The sequence below is a fragment of the Emys orbicularis genome, chromosome 15 (genome assembly GCF_028017835.1).
Source record: "Emys orbicularis isolate rEmyOrb1 chromosome 15, rEmyOrb1.hap1, whole genome shotgun sequence".
NCBI lineage: Eukaryota > Metazoa > Chordata > Testudines > Emydidae > Emys > Emys orbicularis.
The window spans coordinates 1,693,197-1,702,773 of record NC_088697.1 but is presented as its reverse complement, the minus strand read 5'-3'; the positions used below and the strand labels follow the sequence as shown (position 1 = coordinate 1,702,773).

Genomic DNA, 9,577 nt, shown 5'->3' with positions numbered 1-9,577 from the left:
CAACGACTCCCCCCCAGTCCTCCGGCTCCGGGCATCAGGCGCCCCTAATCCTCCGGCTCCGGGCATCAGGCGCCCCTAATCCTTCAGCTCCGGGCATCAGGTGCCCCTAATCCTCCGGCTCCAGGCATCAGGCGCCCCTAATCCTCCGGCTCCGGGCAGCGGCTGCCCCGATCTCCCCCCAGCTCCGGGCAGCGACATCCCGCCCCTCCACGAGCCATGTGCACGGGGCGCTGCTCACGGCTCGTGGGGCTGGCGCTGGTGCCCATGGCGCTGGGCTGCATCGTGGCCAACGTCCTGCTGATGTTCCCCAACGGGGAGTCGGGCTGGACCGAGCACCTCACCCTGCAGGTCTGGCTGATGGGCGGCCTGGCCGGCGGGGGGCTCATGGTGAGTGGAGCAGCACGGGGGGAGAGGACCCTGAGCCGGAACGACACCCCCCCCACTCCCCCCGCCAGGCCTCAGCTTCGGCGTGTCTGTCCTCCTGTCCCACCCGGTTCCCGCCCATCCCAGGGCTTTCTGTCTGTCTGTCTGTCCAGGCCGCTGGGTCCCCCCGTCTGTCCAACCGGCTGTCCCTGCGCACACCCGGCCACGTGTCCCTCCGCACCTTGTCCCGCCGTCTGTGTGCGCCTCTGTCCCGCATCCCCCCGTCTGTCTGTCCCTCTGTTCTGCGTCCCCCCGTCTGTCCGTCCCTCCGAGCCACGTCCCCCCTGTCTGTCCTGCGTCCCCCGTCTGTCCATCCCTCCGAGCCACGTCCCCCCATCTGTGTGCGCCTCTGTCCCACGTCTCCCCATCTATCCTGCATCCCCCACGTCTGTCCCTCTGTTCCGCGTCTCCCCGTCTGTCTGTCCCTCCGAGCCACATTCCCCCCCGTCTGTCCCGCATCTCCCCGTCCCTCTGCGCCTTGTCCCTCCGTCTGTCCCATGTCCCCCCATCTGCCTGTCCCTCCGCGCCTTGTCCCCCCGTCTGTGTGCGCCTCTGTCCCGCGTCTCCCCGTCTGTCTGTCCCTCCGTGCCTTGTCCCCCGTCTGTCCCTCTGTCCCACGTCTCCCCGTCTGTCTGTCCCTCTGCTTCTTGTCCCTCCGTCTTCCCGCGTCCCCCGTCTGTCTGTCCCTCCGAGGCGCGTCCCTCCATCCCGCGTCTCCCCGTCTGTCTGTCCCTCCGAGGCGCGTCCCTCCGTCTGTCCCACATCCCCTCCATCTGCCCGTCCCTCTGCGCCTTGTCCCTCCATCTGTCCCATGTCCCCCCATCTGCCCGTCCCTCTGCGCCTTGTCCCCCCATCTGTCCCACGTCTCCTCATCTGCCCGTCCCTCCGAGCCACGTCCCCCCCGTCTGTCTGCCCCTCCGAGCTGCGTCCCCCGTCTGTCTGTCCCTCCCTGCATGCCATGTTCCCATCTCTTTGTCTGCCTGGCCCTCCATCCCTGCGCACGTCCCCCCCCCCGACCCGGTCTCTCTGCCCCCCTCCCCCGGGTGCTGCCAGCGTGTGGGGCGTGGGGGGAAAGGGGAGATGCGGTGGTCGCCGGGGGTTGCTCCAGGGTACGCGTTGTTCGGCGGCCCTGTGTGCGACACGGACGTGCGACCCGTGGGGAGAGACACGCTCATCAGATTCCCTCCCGGGGAGACCCGGGGCCAAGTCGTGGAGAAGCTCCAGCGGGAGCTTCGAGGACCGAACCTTGACTCCTTCGCCCGCCCCGCATTGGCCAAGCGACAGCCCCCAGCTGGCGGGTGAAGACATGAGGTGCTTGAGGGGTCCGGCACGCTCTCAGAGTTGCTCCTGGGACACTGGGTAAAGGCCGGGGCGTGGCACAGACCCTGTGAATCGGTGACGGGGGTACGCATTGGATGAGGACCCAAAGACATCCCTGCCCCCAGATACCTTACGCGGAAACTTTGCTTGGGCTGGTTTCCGCTGCAGGTCTGTATCCCACCACTGCCACCAACAGCGTCCCGACCTGCCCCTTCCTGGGCACAACCACCCCGGGGTCTGTGGCTCCGCCCAGCGACCTCTGTTCTCTTGATCACTGGCCAGACACGTACCCGTCGGGCAAGTCCTTGTCGCCGGTAACGACCCCCCAGCTGACGGGGTGTCCCGGATCCACGGGCTCGGCACTACGGCCCGGCTTTTAAACTGCCCCTTGGAGGAACCAGGCTGGGTCGGTCCCGTTCTTCCTTCAGGGTCGGCCCAGGCAGCCTCACCGCCTCCACGGCCGAGTCTCCTGTCCCCAGCCCTCCGCATGCATGACCCTGTGCGTCCCACCGAGCCAGACCCCTCTGCCGGGACCCACTGGGGTCCGATCCAGATCGCAGCAAGCTCCTGAGACCCCCCCCTCCCAGGATCCGGGCCCGGAGTGCTCGCTGCCTCAGATTTGTGTGTGGATGAAAGTGGGGGTGCTAGGTCTCAAACCGGAGTCAGCGCTCGTGCCGTGTAGACATCCCCGGAGAGCTCCCCTCTTAACCCAGCCACCTGGCCTTTTGGTCCTCTGGCTCAGGGCCTTTCCTCATTTCCCTGCAGAGCAGTGGGGGGATGGGGGAATCTCTTGGCGGCAGGTGGTTGGTGGGGTTCACTGCCACTTGTCTCTTCTGGGGCCTCTGCTCCCCCCGGGACGCTCAGGGCACGGCAAGGCAGAGCCCAGAGGGAAACTGAGGCACGCTTAGGCCGCATAACAATATCTCGCGCATTCCCACCCTCCTCACACATGGTCCCTTCCCCACAGGGAATCGTATTGATTGGGGGGGGCGGGACTGGAGGGGGGCTGTGCATGCTGGGGAGGATCCCATGCCAGCGCTTCCCCCCACTGCTAGCTTCCTTTTTCGATCAAGCACACCCCGTTTGCCCTTTGCCCTGGCGCTGCCGATATCAGGAGGCTGATACCGGGGCCTTATCGGCCGATACTGGTGACGCAGCCACTCGGGAGGGGCCTGGGGAACTGCCCGACACCGGATGGGCCCGTGGGACTGATTGCGGGGGGCGGGGGGGTTAGGAGGTGCTGGTTTTGAAGTGTGTCCCTCCCACCCCCATTTCAGGTTCTCTGCCCCGGGCTCTCAGCCATCCGCGCCGGGGGGAAGGGCTGCTGCGGAGTCGGATGCTGCGGGAACCGGTGCCGGGTATGGACCCTCCTTCCTGGGGCGGGTGGGCAGTTGGGGGGCAGTGTGGGGACTGTAAGGGATGAGGTGGGGGCAGTGGGGGAGGCTGTGGGGAGAGGGGGGGCAGTTGGGGGGCGGGGAGGCTGCTCTCTGCTCTCACAACCCCCCGTTTCCCCCCACAGATGCTGCGCTCTGTGTTCTGCTCACTATGGGGCGTCCTGGGGGGGTTTTACTGCCTGGTCGTGTCCGCCACCGGCCTGGCCAAGGGGCCCCTCTGCCAGGATGCTGAGGGGACATGGGGGTCGCCCTTCCAGGACATCAGGTAAGGGGGCTGGGCCCTGCCCCCATCCCATAATAACCATGGGGAGCCCCGGGAGCTGGGAGCCCCCCAGCCTGACACCCGAAAACTCTAGCCCCCCACAACCCCAACCCTGACCCACCCAGCCCCCCAAATCCTGCCCCCCCACATCCCTAGCCCTCCTAACCTCCACCTGAATCCTCCCCCTTCCACAGCTCTCAGAAATCCTGCCCCCCCCCAGATCCAGCCCCCCCCCCGACCCATGGACCCAGGTCTGCCCCCCCGCAATGCCCCAAACTTTCCCCTTCCCCTGGCAGTGCTGGGGGCGCACCCCCTCCCTCGCTCCCACCCCACCCCAGGGCCAACAGGAACCTCCTGGGGAAACCGAGGCAGGCATGGGGGGGTTCATAAAGATAGCACCCGAACTCCCACGCTCCCTGCCCCCTTCCCCCACCACTCCTGCCCCCCAATTCCGATTCCACTCCCTGCCCCCCTCCCTGACCTCGGCCCCCCAGGATCACTCACCCCCCCCGCTCTGCTCCCCAAGCTGCCTCGCCCTGACCGTGTTCCCCCCCCCCCCCCGCCCCACAGCGAGAACTACCTGGCGAACCGGACGCTGTGGGAGCTGTGCGTGATGCCGCCACGGGCGGTGCTGTGGCACGTGGTCCTGTTCTCCGTCACCCTGGGGCTGGGGGCCCTGGAGCTGGCCCTGTGCGCCCTGCAGGTGCTCAACGGGCTGCTGGGCACCATGTGCGGGGACTGCCGCAAGCCGGCCGAGCGCCAGGTGAGAGATGCCCGGGGGTGGGGCCGGGGCCTGCGGGGAGCTGGGTAAATACCCGGCCGGGGCACGCGGGGACCTAGGTAAAAACCCGGTTTGCGGGGTGGCCAGGGAGCTGGGTAACTACCCGGTTTGGGGGGCGCCCGGGGAGCTGGATAAATACCCGGTTTGGGGGGTGCCCGGGGAGCTGGGTAAATACCTGGTTTGGGGCGCCCAGGGAGCTGGGTAACTACCCGGTTTGGGGGGCGCCCGGGGAGCTGGGTAAATACCCGGTTTGGGGCACCCAGGGAGCTGGGTAAATACCCGGTTTGGGGCGCCCAGGGAGCTGGGTAACTACCCGGTTTGGGGGGCGCCCGGGGAGCTGGGTAAATACCCGGTTTGGGGCACCCAGGGAGCTGGGTAAATACCCGGTTTGGGGCGCCCGGACAGCTGGGTAAATACCCGGTTTGGGGCACCCAGGGAGCTGGGTAAATACCCGGTTTGGGGCGCCCGGACAGCTGGGTAAATACCTGGTTTGGGGCGCCGGGGGAGCTGGGTAAATACCCAGTTTGGGGGGCACCCGGGGAGCTGGTTAAATACCCAGTTTGGGGGGCGCCCGGGGAGCTGGATAAATACCCGGTTTGGGGCGCCCGGGGAGCTGGATAAATACCCGGTTTGGGGCACCCGGGGAGCTGGGTAACTACCCGGTTTGGGGCACCCGGACAGCTGGGTAAATACCCGGTTTGCGGGGCGCCCGGGGAGCTGGGTAACTACCCGGTTTGGGGCGCGCCCGGGGAGCTGGGTAAATACCCGGTTTGGGGCACCTGGGGAGCTGGGTAAATACCCGGTTTGGGGCGCCCGGACAGCTGGGTAAATACCTGGTTTGGGGCGCCGGGGGAGCTGGGTAAATACCCGGTTTGCGGGGCACCCGGGGAGCTGGGTAAATACCCGGTTTGGGACGCCGGGGGAGCTGGGTAAATACCCAGTTTGGGGGGCGCCCGGGGAGCTGGGTAAATACCCGGTTTGGGGCACCCGGGGAGCTGGGTAAATACCTGGTTTGCGGTGCACCCAGGGAGCTGGGTAAATACCCGGTTTGGGGCGCCGGGGGAGCTGGGTAAATACCCGGTTTGCGGGGTGCCCGGGGAGCTGGGTAAATACCCGGTTTGGGGGCACCCGGGGAGCTGGGTAAATACCCGGTTTGGGACGCCGGGGGAGCTGGGTAAATACCCAGTTTGGGGGGCGCCCGGGGAGCTGGGTAAATACCCGGTTTGGGGCACCCGGGGAGCTGGGTAAATACCTGGTTTGGGGCGCCGGGGGAGCTGGGTAAATACCCGGTTTGCGGGGCACCCGGGGAGCTGGGTAAATACCCGGTTTGGGACGCCGGGGGAGCTGGGTAAATACCCAGTTTGGGGGGCGCCCGGGGAGCTGGGTAAATACCCGGTTTGGGGCACCCGGGGAGCTGGGTAAATACCTGGTTTGCGGTGCACCCAGGGAGCTGGGTAAATACCCGGTTTGGGGCGCCGGGGGAGCTGGGTAAATACCCGGTTTGCGGGGTGCCCGGGGAGCTGGGTAAATACCCGGTTTGGGGGCACCCGGGGAGCTGGGTAAATACCCGGTTTGGGACGCCGGGGGAGCTGGGTAAATACCCAGTTTGGGGGGCGCCCGGGGAGCTGGGTAAATACCCGGTTTGGGGCACCCGGGGAGCTGGGTAAATACCTGGTTTGCGGTGCACCCAGGGAGCTGGGTAAATACCCGGTTTGGGGCGCCGGGGGAGCTGGGTAAATACCCGGTTTGCGGGGCGCCCGGGGAGCTGGGTAAATACCCGGTTTGGGGGGCGCCCGGGGAGCTGAGTAAATACCCGGTTTGGGGGGCACCCGGGGAGCTGGGTAAATACCCGGTTTGGGGGGCGCCCGGGGAGCTGGGTAAATACCCAGTTTGGGGTGCCTGGGGAGCTGGGTAAATACCCAGCTGGGACATGTGGGGAACTGGGTAAATACCTGGTGACTAACTTCCTGCATCTCTGGTTCCCCTCCCCCAGGGCGAAGGTCTCTGAGCTGCCAATGGACCCCGAAAACCCGGTCTCCGGGGGGCTCTTTCACTCGTTGTCACCCTCCCGTCCATCTCGGGGGGCTGTGGGATGCCTGGGCCCTTTATGGCGGGGGCTCCAGCCGGGCACCCCCAGACCGCGCTCTCACACCCCGCTGCCCCCAGACCTCCCAGCTTGTTCCTGCCCCCCCCCGCAAATTAAAGAGCCCCCTGCTCCCGCCTGGCACGTGTGGGTTTCATTGGGAGCATGATTTGGGAGGGGGGACCTGATTTGGGGTGGGGCAGTTGGGAGGAGGGGGGCTGCGGGTGGGGGTCCAGACTCCTAAGGGTCTGACCTCTCCCCCTAGGTCTTGGAGGAGGGGCTGATGGGGAGATGGGAGGGACGGATTTGGGGAGGGTGGTGGTGGGAGCCATTCTAAGGGGGGCAGAGCCCTATGGAAGGGGTCGGGGGCCCAGGAGAGGGGGCAGAGCTGGGGGGCTCAGTGAAGGGGGCTGCTCCTCCCACTGGCCCTTGATGGGGTGCAACTCTGCCTCCCATGCCCCCCCCCAGATTCCCTCTCGCCCCCCAAGCCAGGCAGTCCATGCCCTGGGGCTGGGTGGGAGCCGGCGCCCCCTAGAGGGGACAGGCCCCTACCCCATTCCCTGCCCCCCTGAGCCAGGCAGTCTGTCTGGGGGGGCGATGTGAGGGAATTGGATGGGGGGGTTGGGTCTCTAATTCCCACCCTCTGCCCCCCCTTAGCTGGGGGGGGTGCGACATCCCCCCGCCCCATTGCCAGGGTGGTGTCCGGCCAATAAGACGCCAGTCAGCTCAGGTCCAAAGTAAGTCGTTTATTGGGGGGGTCACACAGACAGGGGCTGGCGGGGGAGCAGCTGGGAGCAGGGTTCATGGGGGGGCGGGGAGTGGGAGTAGCAGGGATTGGGGGCAGGGGGCAGTGGGGAGCGGTCAGCGCCCACCAGACGACCTGGTGTGGGGGTTCTGCGGTGAGGTGGGGGAGGTTCCGGAGGGGTGTGCGGGGTGTCTGCGGTGGGGCGGTGGGGGACTGGGTTGTGGTGGGGCGCTCGGTTGAGGTGGGGGGCTGGGTTGTGGAGGTGGGGGGCTCGGTTGAGGTGGGGGGCTGGATTGTGGAGGTGGGGGGCTACGTTGAGGTGATGGGGGGCTCGGTTGACATGGGGGGCTCGGTTGAGGTGGGGGCCTGGGTTGTGGAGGTGGGGGGCTGCGTTGAGGTGATGGGGGGCTGCGTTGAGGTGATGGGGGGCTCGGTTGAGGTGGAGGGCTGGGTTGAGGTGATGGGGGGCTCGGTTGAGGTGATGGGGGGCTCGGTTGAAGTGGAGGGCTGGGTTGAGGTGATGGGGGGCTGGGTTGTGGAGGTGGGGGGCTCGGTTGAGGTGGGGGCCTGGGTTGTGGAGGTGGGGGGCTGCGTTGAGGTGATGGGGGGCTGGGTTGAGGTGGGGGTCTGGGTTGTGGAGGTGGGGGGCTGCATTGAGGTGGGGGTCAGGGTTTCAGGCCTGCAGCATCTGAAGTAGACGTCGTTCAGGGCCGTGTCATCCCCTTTGCCCTGGGGGGCCTCCACCTTGGTGGCGATGGTGCAGATGCCCCGCGGGCCGCAGGAGCGGCTCTGGGGGCCCCACTTGCCCCAGCACCGCCCGTCCCCCCTCAGCTCCGCCCCGCCCGTGCAGACAAACTCGATGTTGTTGGCGGCCGTGTCGTCCTTGAGGCCCCGGCAGGGCTCCACCCGCAGCCGGAACTGGGTCAGCCGCTGCCCCGAGGGGCATTTCTTCACTAGACCCCACGAGCCCCACCTGGGAGGAGAGAACGGGTCAGCTGGGCACGGCCCACAGGGGGTGCTGCCTTCCCCCCAACCTCTGCCACTCTGGGCTGGGAGCTGCTGCCCTAGTATCCCACCTCAGCCACCACCACGATCCCACCCCTGCCACCACTAACCCACTGTCAATACCACGATCCCACCACTAACACCACTAACCCGCTGTCAAAGCACGATCCCACCACTGCCACCACTAACCCACTGCTGACACCGACGTCCCACCATTGATGCCACCCTCCCATCTCTGCCACCGACCCCAGCTCTGTTGGCAACACCCCTATTCTACTAGTGCGCATGGAGCCCAGTGCCCCCTCTGCCACCTGCCCGCACCCTCCGTTGGGCCCCTCCCCACGGTACTCACGGCCCCACATTGGACTGGATGGTGCTGCCGTCAGAGCAGAGCAGCCGGATCCCGTTCAGCGCCGTGTCGTCCCCGGCGAGCTGGGGCAGCTCCACCTGCAATGGGGCATCGGGGGGGAACAAGCCTGGGCATTACAGACTGGTCCCCATCACTTCAGTACAAGGAGATGGGGGGCAGAGGGGCGTGGGGAGGGGGAAATTGAGCAGAGGGGCTCAGGGCTGTGGGGCAGGGGGATCCAGGTTGGCGAGGAGGGCAGGGGCAGGGGGAGCTGGGCTGGGGAAGGGGGCAGGGATATGGGGAGGGTGAAGGGGGCAGGGAGTGGGGCAGGGGGGAGCCGGGCTGGGGAAGGGGGCTGGGACTGGGGGGAGGGGGAAGGGGGCAGGGAGTGGGGTAGGTGGGAGCTAGGCTGGGGAAGGGGGCTGGGGCTGTGGGGAGGGTGAAGGGGGCAGGGAGTGGGGCAGGGGGGAGCCGGGTTGGCAGGTGAGAATCTTTACCTTCAGGGAGAACCCAACGGTGAAGCTGTTGCCGGGGCAGGACTGTTCCTCGCCCCACGTGCCCCATATCCCCCCATTGCTAACGTGGATCTTGGTTTGGCCCCATGCGCCCCACAGGCAGCAGCCGAGCACAAGGCCGAGCGTGGCGTGCAGGGAGCTGTCCATGGCTGGGTAGGCGAGCGGAGGAAGCCGGCAGCAGATGTGCAGCTCCTGGCACGGGGCAGGGGTGTTTTATACCCGGGGAGGGCGTGCTGGGCTGGGTTCCACCCTGTGTGGGCACTGCAAAGAGGTCAGCCCCAGGGCGCATGGCGCAAGGTTCCTACCACCACCCACCCAGGGCTCTGCTGCCTCATTGCCCCAAAACATCCAGAGCAAATACGTCATGAGTAGTATACCGCTCAACAGCTTGCATCACCATGCATTTTTTGACAGGTTTCCATGCCCCGTGGGGGGCTTTTGTCCCACCCTTTCACCCCGTTTCCGTTGGTGCCGAAGTTTGGTGCCGTCGGCCATTTTGAAAAAAAAAATTAAAAATTGTGTGTGTGTTTGAATGGGGGAAGTGTTGTGCTTGGATACATTGAGAGAAAAAGGTTGAAAGACTAGAGTGAGAGAATTTGTAAAGCTAAAAAGGAAAGTTTAGAGAACAAAGGGTTAAAAGGCTAGAGTGAGGGAAGTTTATTGAAAAAGGTGGCTGGTAAAGGTATGCTATAAAAGAATA

The 9,577-nt window shown here is 66.1% G+C and overlaps 2 protein-coding genes across 2 annotated transcripts; one reads left to right on the top strand and one right to left on the bottom strand.

Moving 5' to 3' along the window:
- The first annotated feature begins 216 nt into the window (after nt 1–216).
- On the top strand, nt 217–6,188 carry TM4SF5 (transmembrane 4 L six family member 5). Its single transcript, XM_065417360.1, has 5 exons — nt 217–387; nt 3,021–3,101; nt 3,263–3,402; nt 3,970–4,162; nt 6,174–6,188. The coding sequence occupies exons 1-5, from the start codon at nt 217–219 to the stop codon at nt 6,186–6,188; spliced, it is 600 nt and encodes a 199-aa protein (XP_065273432.1).
- Nucleotides 6,189–7,317: 1,129 nt separating this feature from the next.
- Nucleotides 7,318–9,024, bottom strand: LOC135889491 (vitelline membrane outer layer protein 1-like). The gene is made up of 3 exons (XM_065417358.1): nt 8,860–9,024; nt 8,366–8,460; nt 7,318–7,981 (listed from the first exon to the last, which is right to left on the bottom strand). Exons 1-3 carry the CDS (start codon nt 9,022–9,024, stop codon nt 7,318–7,320), a joined length of 924 nt encoding a protein of 307 aa, XP_065273430.1.
- Nucleotides 9,025–9,577: the final 553 nt, after the last annotated feature.